Genomic DNA, 19585 nt, shown 5'->3' with positions numbered 1-19585 from the left:
AAGTCACGTGAGAAGCATCCCACCTTTACTCTGGCCATCCCTCCTGACCTGAAAACCTCAGAGAAATGTTAGGAGCACCTGTGTGGGAGATCCAGATGGAGATCCACGATCAGAAGAGCTCCTAAGGACCTGAACTACTGAGGACAAATGCCAGCAAAATTCAGTACGTGTTCCAAATGTGCCTCTTAAGAGCCCAAACTAAAATCTGGCATCAAACCACCCCAGACATTTAGAATATCTGAAACTGAATCAACGATTTTTTTGAGGGGTTGGAGTGTTTGAGGTAGATCATCTCTTTCTCTGTATTGTCTCAGCCCGTTCAATACTTGATGCATGCTTACATAAATGGAGGGAATTCTACAGCACCACTTTGTTAGTAGAAAAAGCAGAAGTTTAATTGAATATTCCTTGTTTAAATCTCTGAAAGAAATTCACACACCAGTGAATCAACAGTACGTTGGAAAGCTGTGCATAGATGTCAGTTCATGACTCTGTAGAGCCACATTCTAGGAATGGATTAGCCAATATTCTCTTAGTTATGCTAAACCTTTGAAACGTTTTATCCCAGCAGAAAGGAGAGCTCCATTTAAATTACAAGCAGAAGGAGTTAAAATTGCTTCTCCCTACTCAACAGTAAAGGCAACACAAGCGGTACTTTCAATGTAAAAGCCGTGCTCAGTTTTGGTTCTTACCCTTGCCCAACATTCTTCCCAAGGTGAACTGCTGTTCCTGGATTAGGACATCTTTGAGTTTTGTCTTCAGCTCATCACTGATACCTACACTCTCCACTGGAAAAAAAAAAAAACAACAAAGGAGGAGTCAAATAAAGGATACTTAAATACTCTGTCACAACATCAAGGGTCACCTGTTCTAATCTCCACCTCCAATCCTATTCCCATACTGTAAGCGGGAAAACTTGACAAAGACGGAGTTCCCTTCCATGTCCTCTAGCCATAGAGGCCCATAGACATAGACATAGACAAGAGGCCAATAACTTTCAACCACGAGAAAATGTACCAATAATACTGAAAGGGAGAGGGTGGACAACACAACTCTTAAACACACCAAGAGCAACAGAAATACAGAACTGTTGGAAATAACGGTGAGAAGACAAAATCCAATCAGAAGGGACACCGACAGACACTGATTTATACAGCTTCATTTAAGCTGATGGAGATGCACCAGTTTTCAACGACTGGCTCTCGGACTATTTTAAGTACAGTACAAGTCTCACAGTACCTGGATGAGAGGGTAACATAATATCCAACAGTTTGCGGTCACTAGATTTAATGGAGAGTCCTCTAAACCCAGGGGAGCAAAGTCAAAGACAGCTAAAGCATCATTCTAACCCAGCCACGCAGCATTGTCTCAGAGAGCCATGCCCTTGCTGAACGAGGAGACAGAAATGGATCATCTTAACTCTGGCCATTCCTGGGACTCCATCTCCTGTTTGAGAAGTTACTAATTCCAGGCCTTCCAAGACTGATTGGTTGGTTCATGCTTATAGCACAGCTCAACACACTTAGTTTAAAGCGTACTGCTAATAAGGTTAACTCGTATTTATCTCACTGTTACGTATTACAAAGGAGTCCCTATAGCGTGAAACTGGGGCAGGGGAGTGGTGAATTTACGCCTTGCACTAATATACACAATGACTGTAGCTGTAATTAGCAAGTGCTATGTAATTGGTATGGCAACAGCAATTCTGGCCTTTCACCTCTGCCATCTCCAGTGTCTAAGCCTCCTTGTAAATTAATCCCATGTTCTTGATCCAAAAACATCCATTTCAGGGAAAACAAAGAGAAAGCATAGTACATGTGTGAACACAGCTTCTCAGGCAGAATCACTCCGGTCATTTTACTTACATGTTGCTTCAATGAGCTCTGGACCCTCCCTGTTGAAAGACCTGGCAGCTCTGAAATGGACTGCTGGATCCCCTCTGCCAACCACACTGCCAAAGGCATGGCTAGAAGGCAGAAAAGACACACAGGGCCATGATTACATGGGCCATTCAATTCTAAAAGGGTGTGTTGAGTATTACGGATGATTTCTCACACCTTGCCATATAAACACTACAGACTGTTTTGTTAAAGAGGGCGTAGCTGGAACAATGGGTTTATGCTGCCTTGCTGATGCATCTAGAGAGGTGGGAGCCTTCCCAAAGAGGGAAATCACTCGTCCTGAGTGCCTGGGAGAAGCTGCAGGCTGGGGCAGGTTGCAAAAGTCACATAAACAGACGCTGCTGTGAGAGTGAAGTCTGGGAGACTCTGAAAAGAGTGGGAATCTTGCTTGTGAAAGGGTGCAACCCATGTCCAAGTCTTAGAGGTGATGAAAAGGAGACTTTCCTGGGGATCTAGAGGGTTCTTGGCAGTCAGGAAGTTACAAGAAGCTGCTGGACTGAAAACCAGCATGGGATAAAGGGCCCAGCCCATAAGAACACAGAAGATGATACATCTGTGGGTCTTTTCTCTTTGAACCTCTTATGCAGCAGTGCTAAGGACTTACAGAATTATCTTGATCTAGTTTATATTTCTATATTCTAATAAAGCTCAGCTATTGACGTAACATTTTTTCCTACTGTATTTTTGGTGTTCTCATTTTGAAGAAAAGGTAGGGAGGGCACTTTCCTGCTACTCTCTAATCCAGCGTCACCCATAAAATTGTGAAAAAAACAGTTATCCAAAGAAAGTGCCAAAAGTACTCAATCTACAATGCTTTCTGAAAAACAGCTGAGTCAGAAACCACACCGGAGGAGAAAGCAAAGATCTCTCCAATCAGTACAAGGAGAACCTCGCTTACCCAAACCGAGTTTCCTTTCTTCTTTTTCGAAGCAGAATCAGAGCCAGGGCAACTGCCGTGACCAGAGCTGTGAGAATGCCCAATGCCACAGGAACCCAGGATGTCCCATAAGGAGGTTGTCTCTGGCCACCTAGATGACGGAGAAAACACCAGTCAGGAAACAGAAAACTGTCAATGGTAAACAGACCATACTGGGATATTTCTTCTTTCTGCTTTTAAATGGACAAGCCATGCTGCTAGATCTGGTGTACACAGTGAATCATTGTACACTGGAATTTGGCATAAGCGGCTACTCAGCTAATCATGAGAAAAACTAGCTGTTTCATACAGCAAAGGCAGAGCAGACACATCCAGTTATCAGAACCTGTTCTTAGATCTGAACCTCAAGAAAGTAAAAAGCGCTGCTCCAGATTAGACTACTTTACGTGAACTCATGATCTGGGGCGCTTTAAACCGGAGTCTCAGCACAAAAAGGTTGCTTGATATGAGCACCTTCTGTGCAGGTTTCACCTTGTCCTGTTTGAGGCAGCCAGCAGAGCCTTGACCAGGCTACAAAGTACTGCTTGAATGCCAACCAGATAGCATTTTGAAAGACAACAGAGAAAGACAATTGCCTCATGGCAATCTGGCTGAAAATATTTACATTCTCCCTCTCACCCCTCCCACAAAGAGAAGCACCCTGTGGGTCTTGGTATTGGCTGTAGCTTCCCAATGGTGTTGGTTGGTTGTAACTTCTCAGTGTATCTCTACCAAAGAGAAGGTGAATTTTCAAAAGTGCCCCACGAGTCAAGAAATAAGTTAGCTCGCATGCAGGTCCTAATTCTGGTCTAATATCTGCTCCCGGAATATGTACGCTTTTGACTACAAACTGTCTACAGAAGAACTGGAGATGCTGCCCATCTGAGTACGCTGCCAGGGAAGGAAGATAAGCAATATGGTTATGAATAAAGGAATATTATCTATGCTTGGCAAACAACAGATAAATTAATCCAATTCCCTGAGAGGTTTCTTCTCCAAATACAACTACTAAAGATTAAGTGTGAATTTGAATGGGTTTATTAAAGTCTAGGACAGCCCTCATATCTCCAAATTGTCGAAGAGCAAACAAGAACAGGTAACAGGTCCCTAAGCTCTTCCTTCATCTTCATGCTCCCTTGCTCACCTTCAGGAGTTCACTGTGCTTTACCAGAAGCTAAGGAAGAATCATCTTTGACAATGTAAGTAATTCTATGATGTTATGTGTCATGACAGTGTAAGTAAACCTGTCCTTAAGAGAGATGTTAGGTTAACGGGCTGAGATTTAAATGAACCTCTGCATAGATGTATGTGAAAAGGAGTCAAACATCCTTACTGGCAGAGTCCTGGCAGGGAAAAGGCTTCTAAGGCTTCATTACTACTTACACTGTCTAGCCATCCAAGTTTTTAAAGCAGCAATGTTAGTCTAATGAACAGGCAGAGCGTAAGGAAACAGAATTCTGGACCACTGAGGAAGCAGACTAGTACTTCTCTGCCTGAAACAACCATCAGAGCTTTGGCACCTATTTTTCAGCATCTTATATCTTTCAGTGACTCACATATACCTTTCCCACCCAGAAGGCTTTATAGGCTCTGGGTTTTATGATACTCGCTCCTGCAGCACCTTCTGACCTGGGCTTCAAGGCTGTTTATGAGGAGGGAGAGGGATCAGAAGCACAAGTGGAATGAAAATACAATGAAAGGTAACTCCAACCCTCCACAATTCCCAAGCCGATCACTTGGGCTGTTACTGCCAAACAATCAGGGCAGAAACAATGAAAAACACTGATGTAAAAGGTCCTCTCTGATAGTTAATGGTAAGGTTTCCTTCCTGCTATGGTCAGGCAAATCTCTTTCAGCCTGTTTTTCTAGTCTCTGCCTGCTAGCTGAGAGAGCAGGGATTTAGGTCACCTTCCAGGGGGTCCCTCCAAAAGGAAGACGGATGAAGACAAAACAAAACTATTCTCCCTGTTTCTAAACTGCTAGGAATCAGGAGCCCACCCCACAGTTTCTAGCAAATGTGTCAGAAATAGAAATTAATATTGAAAATCACTGCTCCTCCTCCTCTGCCCCACAGATCACTGCTTCCCTCTTGTGCCACTGATCTAGAGAGGACGGCTGCAGCCCAAGACTGAGTTGCCTCTCCTCCCCCAACTCGCCTCTCTCCCATTTCCTGTATCCCCTTTTCCAGCCAGCATAATCCTTAAGACTGCACAAGGCAGAGGGAAGACAGTGTTATTAGATGAGCTTAAATGGGTATTTAGGAGTCCTTTGATGATGAAAGACTCCCTTTTATTTTTGGTTTTATATCACAAAGGTATGTAAAGAATGTAATCCAGGAGTCTTCTCCTGCATACGATCATGAAGATTACAGACAGGAAAAAGCTTTCAGACCATTCTGTTCCTCTCTCTGCAGTGAAAGAGGTTTGTACTGAGAATGCTATTGGAAATAATAAAACAATCTCTCTTAATAGTGCACAGGATCTCTGCATAAGCAGGGTGGAGCTCCCACTAGCTTTGCTGTGATGACAAAAAAGACAACTTAAAGTTTATACAAGCTTAGTCATCCTTACTGCCGCACTGGGAGCTGGTCAGAAACCACCCCTGGCATTTCTCACATAAAGCAACCAGTGCCAGTTTGCTATTTTAGGAAAGGAAGCGACTTATATTTTCTACCAGGCCTGAAACAAAACTGCAGTCTTTCTGCAGCTCTGCTGTTCAAGGCCTGTCAGTGTTTCCACAGTGAACCTTTATTTCCAGCCTGTTATGCTTGTGAAGAAATACATGTGCTTTCAAACAGCATTTGGCCAAAACAAGCACCACTCCTGATGCTACTTTTCTGAAGTGGTTTTAAATAAAAACAAGCAAACATTTTGTGCTTTCAGGATTATCCCATTCCAGCTCCCTGTGAAGTGCAAACCCCATACATTCCCTGGGGCTTCTTGCCAATGTTGATCATTTTCCAAAGGGATCTTCTAGTCCTTTCAGGTACTTTTCTCTGTGTTTGGGTGCCACAGAAAAATAACTGAGCAAAAAGCTGGAGGAAAAAAAATTGATGGAACTGATGCCCAACCTCTAGTAGAGTCAGCTCTGGACCTCCACACCCCTTCATTCTGCTTTAAATAATTTGAGGGCTTTGATCCCACAGTGACTGTGTGCTCACACATAACCGCCAGCTTCAACACAAGAACCAGGTTGCCAAAGGGCCTTTCTGAGTAACATGCACATTAAAACCAGCATTAGATGCACTACTACAAGTAAGGCTACAGTTCTCTCCTGGTTACTCTGCCCCTATCCCCACCTCCTGCTTGCCTGGGAACCCCACTTGTAGGTTCCCCCTGCAACCCCTAAGTGTGGAGGGACCAGGAGGGATCAATGTCCATGTGATTCCTCAAAAGACATGTGGGTTGGGAAGAAAGCAGCAGCAGATGGGTCAGCATTAGAGATTGCTGTCTCATCCTGCCACAGGTGGTGGGAACAAAACCTGAGGAGATGTTGGGCTTTATGCAGAATCACACTTCACTGACTTCTTATCACCAATTTGTATTTTTATTCTGAACATCTTCCTCTTATTTGTTTTACAGTTTCCTTCACAAGCAGTGTTCTTCTCTTCAGGCTACCCATCTCCCCGTAAAACATCCTGCCCTTCTCCATAGCCTGACTCTCATTTCCCATTCACTGTGAAATACAAGCAGCAAGCAAAGCTGCCCTTTATTGCTAGAATAACACTCCACGCATGCATGTTCTTTGCTCCCAACAAACCCTTCCATGCGGTCCAGATTGCGTGGTACAGCTTCTGTACCATCACCTCCCTCTTCTACCAGTAGAAGCTCAGCTTTTCCACGGAGAGAGCTAAACTGGTTTAATATAAAAGCATTCATTAAAACCATTACAAAACCCCATGTGGCCATGGTTTAAATTAGGTCCAAGTGAAACTAGTCAGGAATGACTTCAAATTAAATCAGAGAAGAGAACCTCTGTTAGAGGGGTTTTCTCTCACATTTGCTCTTGTAAATGTGTGTGTGGCTTAAGCCTAAATGAAGGACTTCAAACCTTCATTTGCAGCTTTTCTATTGTGCCTCTTCTTGCCCTGCTGTGCACTAAGCACAGCAAAAGCCCATTAGAGAAGACACAGTAGTGGCCAGAAGCTGTTCTGTTTATACCAGCTTTTAAAATACTATTTCATTTTTACTCTGCTTGATGAAGTGTGCTGTTGTATAAAGCCACGTGGCTCAGTCAGCTGTAAGCACTGAAAGGAGAAGGGTCAGAGAAAACAGAAGTCCAAGCACTTCTGACTTTTTTTCCCCAAAGTGAAGGGAAGGCAGTGGATACTCACCCATCACCTCTTGGGCTTCAAGCAGGAAGAGGTCACTCCAGGGCCCGCATCCTGCAGAGTTCAGCACGCACACCCTGATGATCAGGTCTTTGAGAGGATTCCACATTGTGAGATTAGCTTTTGTATCCTGTACGATCATCTCCCCCTGAGAGGAAACGGCAACAAACGGTAAGCTGTCTTAAAAGGAATCGAGTCTAAAAATTCACTTTTAAAACTAAACCAAACATTACTGTGTACTTCACTGGTGCTATAACAAGGGTTGGGAGTTGTGACTCCTGCATCCTGGTCTCAGTTTTGCCACTAACTTGGGCTGTCATCTTGGGTTTCTCTTCTCAAAAATTGCTAATAGCTTCCCATGGTGTAGGGAAGATATAAGGTTTAATGAATTCCTTCTCTGCTCCTTCCATGAAAGTTGCTACAGAAACGTTTTTTTTTTCCTGCTATTAAAAGATACACCTCCTTCCCGTGGTTTAAACACAAAGATGCGCTCACATACTAGCATCTGACGGTTTTAATCCAAGGGAGGAGTCTGTCTGTTTTAACTTGTTGACCAAATCCCAAATGGCTTCTGAATTTCATGGCCAGTTTTCACTTAGGATGGCAAGGCCAACATATTTTCAGTAATTTTGTGGATCTTCATGCACGTCATTTGCAGTAAACCCATGAAGATTTGGCTGCCACCACTGACACAATGTCAGTTAAATGGGAACTCAAAATATTGTCATTGAATGTCAGTGACACTGACCTAGTATGAAGTGAATCATGCAGAAAAGGAAATAAGTCTCTTCCCTCTAGCTGTCTACTATTACAGGCTTCTTCATCATTAATAAGCACTGGCTAAATACATATTAAGAAGTGAGAAACCATAAGAAATGCTGTGAACTTCAAAGGCAGATAGACGCCTGGGAAAGGTCAATGCTGAAGCACAAATGAAAGGCCTTCTACCATGACAGGGTCTTTTCAACTCCCTATATATTGTACATTAAATAAAAGATTCTGCAACCTTCTTTCTGTGATTTACAGTATAACTCATTCACTTATTAAATACACCTTTGCTGCTAAGATTTGGAAAGCCAAGCCCCAGCCACAGGAGAGAGAAAGCCCAGATCCTCTACTGTCTGAGCTGCCTTTCGGACAGCACTAGAAAGAGGCAGAGATTAACTGAATTATCTCTATGTTGTCCTTGTTGTACAAGGAACAGCAGAGAATAGGTCTGTCTGTAGATGAACATTCAAGCCAAGGAATTCTGAATATGCCAGGAAGGGAGAAATGGGACTAAATCTTGACACCGAATAGTGAGGAGTTGTGGCAAATCATAACAGATCCATTTACACAAAAGCAATGCCAGCAATCTAGTCCCCTGGTATGGATAAGTGTGCTGGTTCTGGCTGGGATAGAGATAATTTCCTTCCTAGTAGCTGGTGTGGGGCGATGTTCTGGATTTGTGCTGGGAACAGTGCCGATAACACAGGGATGTTGTTGTTCCTGCTGAGCAGTGCTGACACAGAGTCAAGGCCTTTTCTCTCTCTCACCCCGCCCCACCAGCGAGTGGGCTGCGGGGGGCACAAGGGGTCAGGAGGGGACATGGCTGGGACAGCTGACCCCAACTGACCCAAGGGATGTCCCTCCCACACCATATGATGTCATGCTCAGCAACAAAAGTGGGGGAAGGAGGAGGACGGGGGGACGTTTGGAGTGATGGCATTTGTCTTCCCAAGTAACCGTTAGGTGTGATGGAGCCCCGCTTTCCTGGAGGTGGCTGAGCACCTGCCTGCCCGTGGGAAGGGGTGAATTAATCCCTTGTTTTGCTTTGCTGGAGTGCATGGCTTTTGCTTCACTTATTAAACTGCCTTTATCTCAACCCACAAGTTGTCTCACTTTTACCCTTCCAGTTCTCTCCCCCATCCCACTGTGGGGGAGTAAGCAAGCGGCTGTGTGGGGCAGAGTCACTGGCTGGGGTTAAACCATGACCATACGGGATGAGGGACCCTTATGCCTAGAAAATGTAATACGAGCGTTCTCCGACTCTGTGCCCAATGGCTCAGCTCCCCTCTCGATCTGTTACCTGAGTTACATTATCCTGAATCCACTCCAGCCTGTATCCCAGGACATTTTCTTTCAGCACATCCGGAGCCACACCTTCCCACTCCAAAATAAGACCAGGATCTCTTTGGATAACATGGATATTTTGTGGAGTGCTGCTTGGAGCTGAAAGCAAAGGACAGATCACAATCACTCTGTGCAGGAAAATAAGGCACTATCCACACTGAAAGTGGCTGAAAAGATAGTTTCACCTTCTTTCCAGAGATCAGCCGGAAAAGAGAGCGTGAGGGGAACAAACAACTTCTGCGCGCCACCAGCACTATGTTTGCTTCAAGTGGAGAAGATAAGGTTGGTCAGCGGCTCTTGTTTCTTTCTGAGACCCCAAGAATCTCAGAGAGCCAAGGAGACATATGCCTAGCATGCAGAAAGCCCCACGGCTGGATCAGCTTGTGCGTTATGTGTCATTGCTGTTAACCACATTTGACTGCGTATCATTACTTTATGTTAGGTGTTAGGAGACCCTTAGAGTGGTCAAGCAATCTGACAGTATGTTTCCTGCATTTCAGAATTAGCAAGGAACTGTTCAGTTAAGTTTACCATTGTCTCCTTTTCATATTCAGAACTGCTTCCCTGTTCTTGTCGGCTATTTGCTTACCAAGCTCCAGGGTCTGGAAATAAACCCTGTCGGTGAAAGGGGAGCTGCCCATCTCATTGCTGCACTGCACACGAACACTGTAGTTGGTGGAATGCTTCAGGCCTTGCACGTGGTAGGCAAAGGGGGGCACTGGGGTGACTTCGGTGGAGACCTCCTGGCCGTCTGGTGACTCAGCTACCTGTGCCAAGAGTGAAACGGAGAAGACTGTTGCCATAAGCCATATGACTAACCGGCCCAGAGGGATAAGAATCCATTTCATGGTTAGTTTAGGAACGGGTAAGAATAGATATGGTACCAGTGGTGTTTAAAATACTGAAAAGGGAGTTGTCGAATGAAGAACCATGAGCCATGCCTTTATTTGGTTTAAGTCACATCACTCTCCTAACTCTGGCAGTACAACAGTTTTCCACTAGCTGAAAATGTGGTTCCATATTTTAAAACACTTCCTTACCTATGTTACAAATTCTACAGTTGATAATTATTTCCTTTAAAGAAAACTAAACGTGCTTGATCCTTTGAGTGCTAGCAGCTAGCTTCTGAGGCTTATCTAAATTTGGGCAATGCAAATTGGTAGATTAACTCCCCTCTTGCCTAGCATCACCTTTTTCTCAAGTCCTTTTTCAGAAGTTTGTATATTTTCAGTTTTGTAGTGGATTAAAGACATGGTAGACACTGATGGCTTGGTCCAACTAAACTGTTTCAAATTAAACTGAAAAGAAACTTTTTACCACTCCTGCAACCCCTTTTTTTTTTCCCTCCCAAATCTGAACATTTAAGCAACATCAATGTTAATTTAAACGTGGTATCACTGTGTGCTTTTAATGCATAGGCAAGCTCAATGTTCCTGACAATAGCAGAAATCACTGCATAGCTCCCAGGCTCAGTGTATCTTTCTTCTCAAGTGCATATGAAATAGCAAAGCTGGGAATAAAAGCGAGGTGTGCTGACAAAACTGAAACACTCATGTGGACTTTTTATTCATTATATAGCAGTCTTTCTCCCTTTCTCTCTGCCCTTCTGCTCATTCTCATGCACACTTCTAGCCCACTGATTTATTTGGATCATAAAAAGGAATAATCCCAAGTTTCCTTAACAGAAAAGCCTACTGTTGTCATGATCAGTATCACCCAAAGCAGGGAAAAGACAAGGAGACTTCTGTATAAAACCCTGTCAGTTTGATGATGTGTTTCTGTTCAACAGCCTGAAGAGTTGGGGCTTTTACATCTGCCCCCTTTACGCCCTGGATCATGGCTTGTGTTAACAGTGAGTAAACCCGGCGAGTCCCTATGCTGTCCCCAGAAGCAACCTCCCTGTCTGAACACGGTGCTGTTGGGGCCCCCCTCTCTGCCAAGCGCCAGAAAACCACGGGCAAGTTTCAATCCCCCTTCCCTTTCCAGGAGGCTCCGAGCAGAAGTGGAATCCTGGGGAGCCAGGAGTGTGTGCATTTTCACATGGAAATGTGGGTCAGCGTCTCTCACAAAACCTCTCAGTGTGGGAGACAGAGGAAGCACAGCTTTCCATCAGTGGAGTTATTGCCAAGTTACCCTGCTCCCAGATCCAAAAGCAGGAACTTTGTCCTCCCCAAATAGAACAGAAAAAGCTTACAAAAGGGGTGAGAGACTGATGAGAGGGCAGAAACTGAGCTGCTCTGATTCAGCCTCTTTTCCACATGTCCCACCCGCCCCCGTCCTCCGCCCCCCTCCAAACCGTGCCTCTGCCAAAAGTGAGAGGAGGAACTCAAAACCCAAGGTGATTAGCATTGCAGCAAGCAAGCCAGAGAGAACAGGTTGTTCCAACTGGAGATAACTCACATTGTAAAACAGAGAAAGAAAACCATTTTTGACTGCGAACAAAACCAGAAGCAGCAACAAAACCCAGAGATTGGGGCCAGCTATATTCAGGGATTCTTTCTGCCAGCGAGTTAAAACAAGATGATTGTTTCTTTTACTTGTGAAAGGAAATAAATATCAGAGCATGAAATCTCTGGTTTCCTCCCCAGATAAAAAACAGGACAGCAAGTAAATAAGCTAGGCTGTTTCCAGCATACCTTGTGTTTATAATCCTCCTCTACATAGTTGGCAACACGTTATAGAAATTCCACTCCAGCTCACATTGCTGCTGTAATCAGGTAGGGAAAGCATAAGGGCCCAGTATTCACACCTGACAGGTAACTCCATGGGGAATGTGCCTAGCTGTGTTTACATGGCCTGCCTTAGGAATCACCATTTCTTTTTAACACTCAGTTGCTACCTGTTTGATCTGATTTTACAGTTAAGTGTGCAATGCCAGAAACTAACTCTGTCTGAAGCTGGACACAACATTGTTCCCAGGAACATAAAGAAGCAGTCCATTTTTTCATAGATATTGAGTGCTCGGCACCCAGTAGAGCTAAAGGATGTTATCGCCCTTTATTTTCTGGGCAGAATTGGTCTTTGACAATGGAAAACCAATCAAGATTTAGAGGCAGAGCTTAAAATTTTTCTGAAACACGCAAACAGGCCTGACTTTGCGTCGAAAAGCCCAATCTGTCTCCTGCTTCCGTCATTCCCACGTTTCTTGTACCACATCCTATACTTCGCAAGCTCCTCATCCCTTGGGCTCACCAGTATGTGCGGACCCCAGCATTTCCCCTGGCACCGCAACGCGCGGGGCAGAGCTGGCGCGGGCGTCCGAGGGCACTGCAGCGGAACAGGGTACCACAGGCCGTCGGCTCCATGCTAGCAGGACGTGTGAGCACCCTGCAGCCACCCAAGGGCGCTTCCCATAGAGTGATATGTGCTTCACCTGTGCTGCAGTGTACGACACTGCCGTGGAGCAACCAATGCGATAACCTGCCGGGAGAGAGCACGGGGCCAGTCTCAAATTCTCAGCCGGACACTTTGAGCACGAACTGGCCCTGCTGTTTGGCACCTGCTTATGCCCGGAGTTGCATCCTGTGAAGTTTCCGTGTTTTAAAACTGTGGAATAATAATTCAAACATTGCTACAAAGCAGTTAGGAGAGCCAAAGATGGCCCAAGCAGTGTCATGGCTCAAGGGAATCCCATTCTTCATGCAGGGCAAGGGACAATCCAGAGGGGCCATACCTGGAGAGTGCAAGAGTGGAGGGGTGCGCGGCCATCAAATCCTGGCACCCAGACCACGCTGGCATTGCTGCTGGTGACTTGGCTTACAGTTACATTGAGAGGCGGGAGAGGCATGGCTATAAAGGAAACAAACACACCTTTCAGTATATACAGAACTGAGCAGGTATTCACGCGAAAATGGCAGAGGCTTCAGGCTAGAAATCATGCAATGAAATCACAAACATAAATAGTACAATATCACATCTTTAGAGAGTGTCCCTGACTGTTGTGAATGAAACTATTATCTTAACATCGAACAAGCTATTGGCATCCATTCTTTAACCGTCCAGCATACTTGCCTGATGCATACAGGCAGCGGTTGCTCTCTTTGATAGCAATGCCAGCATGTGATGTTTACACCTTGGCTCCTCAGCCCTCTTCCCTGCCCCCTCCGCCGCAATGCATGACCCGGCCCGGCACACACAATTGCCTGTGGACCTACATTGTGAACCGAATCAGGGTTTAAAATCCCTCCCCCGGTTCTCAGTCCAGCCCCACCCCGAAACCAGCTCTGCCAGCACCAGTGGAAGGGTGGTTTGCTGCAGCGACCCAAATACCCTGCAGCCGGGTTTGCAGCAGACCGCTTTGTGCTGTGAAAGTGCTGCCTCCAGGTGTCCATTACAAACCCTTCCTGAAACACCCTGGGACAGATCCTGGACTGAAATCTGTGCCTCCTTCAGCCTTGGCATAAATAAACTCGGAAAGCACTCTCTGTTGTATAAAGGGGCAATGTGAGGCTTAGGGAGCGCCTCATGGCTGACACTGCACTACAAGTTAAGGACAGAGCCAGGAACAAAATCAGGATTCCCAGACTGGCCATTTATTCAGATGCTTTCACCTCCTACCACAACCGAGCAGCACCAGACTGCTGCCCCTCCGCTCTCTCTCTGACCGGACACCTCCATCACTGCAGGGGTCTCTAGTACATTGTCACATTAACTTGAGCTCTTCGGCTTCCTTTTAAGATCCTCAGTGCTTCCCTTTGCCTTGTCTTTTCCTCCCACTGTAATTCCACATAATTACTTCCTATTCTTCCCAATATGCCCCATACCATCTCTTTTTCACTCCTGAGTCTCTGTTTTTGTTTAGGCAGCCCACTCCTCAAAAAATTGCCAGCTTCATGAATACTAACCTCTCCCCTGACCTTTTGCTCATTTTAAAAATATCCTGTGCTGCAGCATCTGAACAAACTGTACCCTCAGGAGTCCTCTTTCAAAAACCCAGTGGTCCGCAGGACATTCTGCCTACAGACCGATTTTCCCACTTCTCCTGAGCTGTATCCAGTGGAAAGCAGCGGTTGGAAAAGTAACTGCAAACCAGGATTCCTCCAGGTGCACCTTCTGCTCTGCCAGAGGGCACCTTTGTCTCTCACTGTGCGGAGGACAACCACAATACTGCCTTCAGCATCTCCACAGGGCCATCCTGCAGGATAGATGCTTAGACCAAAGCCCCCTTCCAGGTCTCTGCAGACGGCCTAGAGGAGAGGATGGTGCCGGGAATAGGTCGTGCCACACGTTAAGCCTATAAAGGTTGTCTGGTTAACTAGTTACCAGGACTCAGGGAAGAAGCTGCCACCTAGATAAGAACTGGGTGCATGGGTGGGAGGTGGGGCAGCAGAGCAAGGGTCTGGGATGGAAGATGGGCAATGAGTTCTCTGCCTTTCAGTGAAAGGTCTTTGTGAGCTAACTTAAGTCGTTCCTGTGTCTTGGTTTCTTTCCCTTTTGAAGTTGGGTGTTCAGGTTTATAAGCTCTTTGGGGGAAGAAAGCTTGCTTTCACTGCTTACTTGGGTATCACTGAAACATTGCCCTTTACAAAAGACTTAACATATAACTTTTGGGTTTAGCAACATGCCATTTTCAACACCAGATGACAGGCCCAAAGGAGAATAAATAATCAGCTACTAACACATCTACTCTGTAATGGAGACAGCCATTGAAGAGGGTCAGCTCACTAGCACCTTCCCCTAATCCAGCAATCTGTCGAGGGGACAGACGCATTTCCCCATCATGTGTTGGGAAAAAACTCTGGGTGACTGTTTCCTGTTGTGCTCTGAAGCATACGATACAACCCCAAAAGTCTTAGCTGCACACATGAAGGAGAGCAAAGCCAGTCTGAAAACAGGACCTTGAGTGCTAACATAATGAGAGTTAGCTTCCTCTGCGCTTGTAGAGTGGCTGGAACAATGGGGCTTTGTACACAGCTGGGACTGTGGGCTACAATTACAGTAATCTTCTGCTTGGAGTACACCCAGCACATTGTGGGCACTACAGAGCATAGATAATGAAAAACAACAGCAGCAAATAGGAAGAAATGTTAACAGTTTGTAAATGTCCTAGCAGAAATATTTGCCTCTGGAAACACAGAAGAAACAAATTGTTTAATAAATTGTAGAAAGGCTTGAGAGTCCTCATGAGCAGATGGATCTGTGTAGGAAGGCCCTGATCATGCGTGTACGGACAACTACTCCCAGGATTAATTTCACTGAAGTCAACATGTTCATAAGGTCAGGGGCTAAATAAACATTATCTGGGCCTGCTCTTGTTCCTGCTGATGTCCTTGTTAGGAGCTTTGCATCCATTTTAACAGGAGCTGTACTAGATCTTCAAAACTTCTGCTCTTTAGAAGAGCCTCGTCACTTCCCTAAGTTTGTAACTACTCTCTTATACATACCTTTGAGGCATTACAGTTAGAACTTTTATGACTACAGCACTGGACTCGCTATTTAAAACCTGTTTTTTATCTCTAGGACATGCCACATACTGGTGCAGCGTTTGCCGAATCACTTAAGCTTGCTCTTCCTCAGCTCTAAAGTGTGTGCGCTTGTGTGCACGCGTACATCCCTCCCAAATAGGTTGTGTGGATTCATCAGCCGATGACTGATCCCTATGGAGCACTTTTGGCTAAACATAACTGCTGGGAAATGTGAGAATTCTGAGGCCTTTACCCCATCACATTATTATTAAAAAAAAAATAATTTAAAAATCTGTGTTGACATTAAAAAAAAAAGCTTGTTTTTGCTAAATGTTATTTCAAATTACAAGCATAATAGCTTTATGAGCTAAATTCTATCCCAGGATAAAAATATCCATAGAAGATATATTCCACAATAACTAATCCCCCTGTGTAGACAAGCCTTTAAGGCAACGACTCCAAAATTTTTAAGTTATAAATCTTACTAGTGCAGCACACTGCATTCCTGGCATAGCAGAAACCACAAATGTCCCGAAGAAAAATACAGTGTAAGAGCTGGATTTTAAGCTATCCTGTAATGAATATTAGCTAATACAACTGTGAGTTCTGATACAGACATAAATGCTTGCTCTTATTCGTGCTGAGCAATAAGCCACCACTTGGAACAAATTATTTTTGTGACAATTTTTCTGATGCCTCTCCTGGAGCTGATAATCATGTAATTTAATGCGCATTAAAGCGTGACTAAAAATTCAAATACAGAAGCATCTCAACATGAAGAGGAAGGGAAGAGCTGATTGCTCTTATTATCCCTGTTTCTGTCACCTGGAGGAACAGAGGAAACGTGACATCAACTTAGGGACTTCCAAATGGGATCTGGTCATGCAAAAGCTAGGAATTATTTGTTTTGAATGAGATTTCAAAGAGCAAAGACTTAAAAAAAAGAAAAAAAAATATCTGTAAAAACAGCATGGATGAACAGATGCTGTTGGCCACTGGTGATCGCCTTCCTTGTGTTTTTGCAGCATATAACGTGATGCCAATAGAAGCAAGCAGAAGTAATGGCCCCTTTAGCTCTAACAAGTCCCGCCTATCTCCAAGAAGGAAAGATTTCCCCAGCTACTGATGGATATCTGGCTACATCTCTCACAAACAACTTCACTGCTCTGACTCTCTCCTTTTCAAGGAAAAACTGTTATTTGGCATCACATTTCCACTCCTGAATCAGATGTGGTTTACTTTCAACAGCCTGGGATATGGCCCTGCATAGCAAGCGGGAACTGCTGTCAGAGCACAAAGAATTGTTTCGACTGCTGAGGGCTCCAACGGGTGCTGGTTGTTGGCAGCTTTGAGACAACCCCTTGCATTAAGGAGTCCTACTTTCCCTCCCCAGAGAGCAAACCAAGTCCCTTGCCCATTCTCTTGCACTCTCTCACCTTTAATTTGAACAGTGGCTGTCCGAGATGAAGACAATCCCTTTACGTTGTGAGCTTCGCAGGAGAAAACTGTGCTTTGATTAATACCTGGAGATCAGCCAAAAAAAGGAAAGGAAACACAAACAGCTAAATAATCCAACTTCAACCTTCAGCAGAATTTCAATTATGTGTGACATCCAGCTCAAGCTGTACAGGCAATTGGAGGGCTGAGCTAGGTGCCAAAGGCACGTGGATTTGAATGTAATTAACGTGCTAAACACATTTTTAATGGAGAGAGTGTAGCAATGTAGAAAAGCTTCCATGGGAGCTTCAGAAAGCACTGAAAAAGAAGGATGAATCTGGCAGAACAGCAGCTCACAGTGCTCAGTTAGTTGATATCCGCTTCCCACATTCTGGTGAGCATCTCTGGAGCAAGGATTGTGCTGAACCACGTGCTTATACAACATCCAATGCTCTGGACCTCAGCCTGCCACCTGAGCAACAACCATCTTCTAACTGAGCTACAAGCCCAGGCAAACTTCCAACCAGATGCCACAGGTTTCAAGCTAATGCCCACCTGTCCCTCACCTTGCATCAGACTTTTGAAGGCACGCAAAGGAAGTGGAAGTAAAATGCTGCTGCATCAGCACTGAGGCACTTTCTAGGGGTGACACAATGCAAATGAGGACTATGCTCCCTCTCTTCTGTGAGCATCCATCCATCCATCCCACAGGGCCCGAACATGGCAACAGTCTGATGTCTGGCGGCTCCAAGGTGCATATAGGCGTTGCTAACTAATCAGAATTGAGAAAGATTTGCAAAGCTGCCTGGAGAAGTGTGTCCACCACATGTTTTCACTCAGCTTGGCCCTCAGTTGCCTTACAGGGCTCTATCTGAGAAAAGTTATGGATTGGCACACTATGGGCACACAGTTTAGAGGGGAAAAAGATTTCAGAGCTGCACAGAGCAGCCTGCAGTGTTTGTCCTTGCCCTTTGATTCATCTCGTGAGCCTGAGATTAACAGCACTGTGAAGAAGGTGTAGTGGAAGAGGAGGAGGACTGCTATGAAGTGAAAGAGCAAAGTATTTTAGCTTCTTCCATTCACCCCAGTGAACCAGGGGAAAATGCTGCGAGCAGGCTGAAGGCCAGGCAGCAGAGCAGAGCAGAGCAGTACCTGACGTGGTAGGCATGTCCCAGAGACAGTACCAGACACAGCCCTGCCCTGAGGAAAACACAAAACATACCACAAACCAAGATCTCCTTGCTCTCTGGCACCATTGCCAGCACTGCTTTCCAAGCACAACGATCCTTTTACCAGACCAACTGCTTGCTCAACTTCCTAAATGTTTGCTTTCTAGCCAGTACTTTATTATTATTATTTTCTTCATAATTTGATACTTTCTTTAGCTAGCAGTGTTTATTTCCTTACCAACCGTCTTTTTTTAACATGCTTTGGCAATCTGACCATGCAGCTTGTGTCCTGCTGCATTTTTCCATTGCAAAGACAATCTGCCCAAGGGACATCCCAAAGAACACTCAAAGGGGCGAAGAAAGAAGCTGGTGATGAACATATAAAATAGCAATTCATTTGGAGAATCACTTGGAGCAGATGCCCTTCTTTAGGCCCCTATGCTGCTGCCCCACAATGACAGAAGTTTTGTGAGGCACCGTGGGATGAGTTCAGTGGAAGAAGGGAGACTTTTTTTTTTTGGTCTTTCCCTTCTTGACTATCAATCTTTTCAGTTTCCATTTCAACAGGCAGATTAAATCATAAGGGAGCAGTTTTCATTTCCAACTTGGAACAGCACTGAGTGGCTACGTAAGAGAGGGAGCAGATGATAAAGCCATTGCAAGTCACAAATCAGGTTTTGATTTACATATAAATTAGGTTCTAAAGGAAGGCTTAATAGGATTGGATAGCTCAAAGGATGGCCAAAGATGTACAGAAAGAAACTCCCCCTGGGTGTAACTGTATTAAGACTGATGAAGAGGCCCCAGAGATGAGTGAGTCGTAAAACCATGTCTTTCTAAATAGCTAGTTCAACTTTGGCTCAGAATAATAAAACAGCAGCATAGAAAAGAAGTAACACAAAGCTGTTGGCAGCTAACTAGAATAAAGTTACCTTTACAAGGTAACTAGAAGAATAGCTGCGGCCAAGTCCCAGCAGGGATACATCGCCCATCCCTGAAGGTGGGCTGAAGAGACGTCCGAACACCTACTCGCTCCTGAGTTCTTTAGCTGGCGCCGCTGGGGAAGGCAGTCGTACCACCATGCCCCTAGTGATCAGCGGCAAACCTTGGTCTCTGAGGATATCGACCAGCTCAATGCAGCACCAAAACAACCACTTCAAAAGCATGACACAATTACATGAGGTGGTCAGGTTTTAACAGGAAGAGCATCCATCAAGCCTGCAAGAACAGAGAGGGGAGAAAAAAGGGGAAAGTAGTGCATGGCACGGCCGTGCACAGAAGGAGGAGGTGGCATCTGTTACATGTCAATGCTTGGA

At 45.0% G+C, this 19585-nt stretch overlaps 1 protein-coding gene across 5 annotated transcripts in view; it reads right to left on the bottom strand.

The window, feature by feature from the left end:
* Nucleotides 1–19585, bottom strand: part of TYRO3 (TYRO3 protein tyrosine kinase) — a 43395-nt gene that overhangs the window by 13086 nt on the left and 10724 nt on the right. For 4 of the 5 annotated variants that reach the window (XM_075105598.1, XM_075105599.1, XM_075105600.1 and 1 more), the window contains 8 exons: nt 17100–17186; nt 12933–13048; nt 9849–10026; nt 9216–9358; nt 7151–7295; nt 2800–2929; nt 1866–1966; nt 693–788 (listed from right to left, as the gene is read on the bottom strand). In XM_075105598.1, the coding sequence (XP_074961699.1) occupies nt 693–788; nt 1866–1966; nt 2800–2929; nt 7151–7295; nt 9216–9358; nt 9849–10026; nt 12933–13048; nt 17100–17186 (996 nt within the window). The remainder of the gene's footprint in view (nt 1–692; nt 789–1865; nt 1967–2799; nt 2930–7150; nt 7296–9215; nt 9359–9848; nt 10027–12932; nt 13049–17099; nt 17187–19585) is intronic. The other variant, XM_075105601.1, reaches the window with a different exon arrangement.

The sequence above is a fragment of the Phalacrocorax aristotelis genome, chromosome 10 (assembly GCF_949628215.1).
Source record: "Phalacrocorax aristotelis chromosome 10, bGulAri2.1, whole genome shotgun sequence".
Taxonomy (NCBI): domain Eukaryota; kingdom Metazoa; phylum Chordata; class Aves; order Suliformes; family Phalacrocoracidae; genus Phalacrocorax; species Phalacrocorax aristotelis.
Note: the sequence above shows the minus strand (reverse complement) of the source record. Positions and strands in the feature narration are given on the sequence as shown.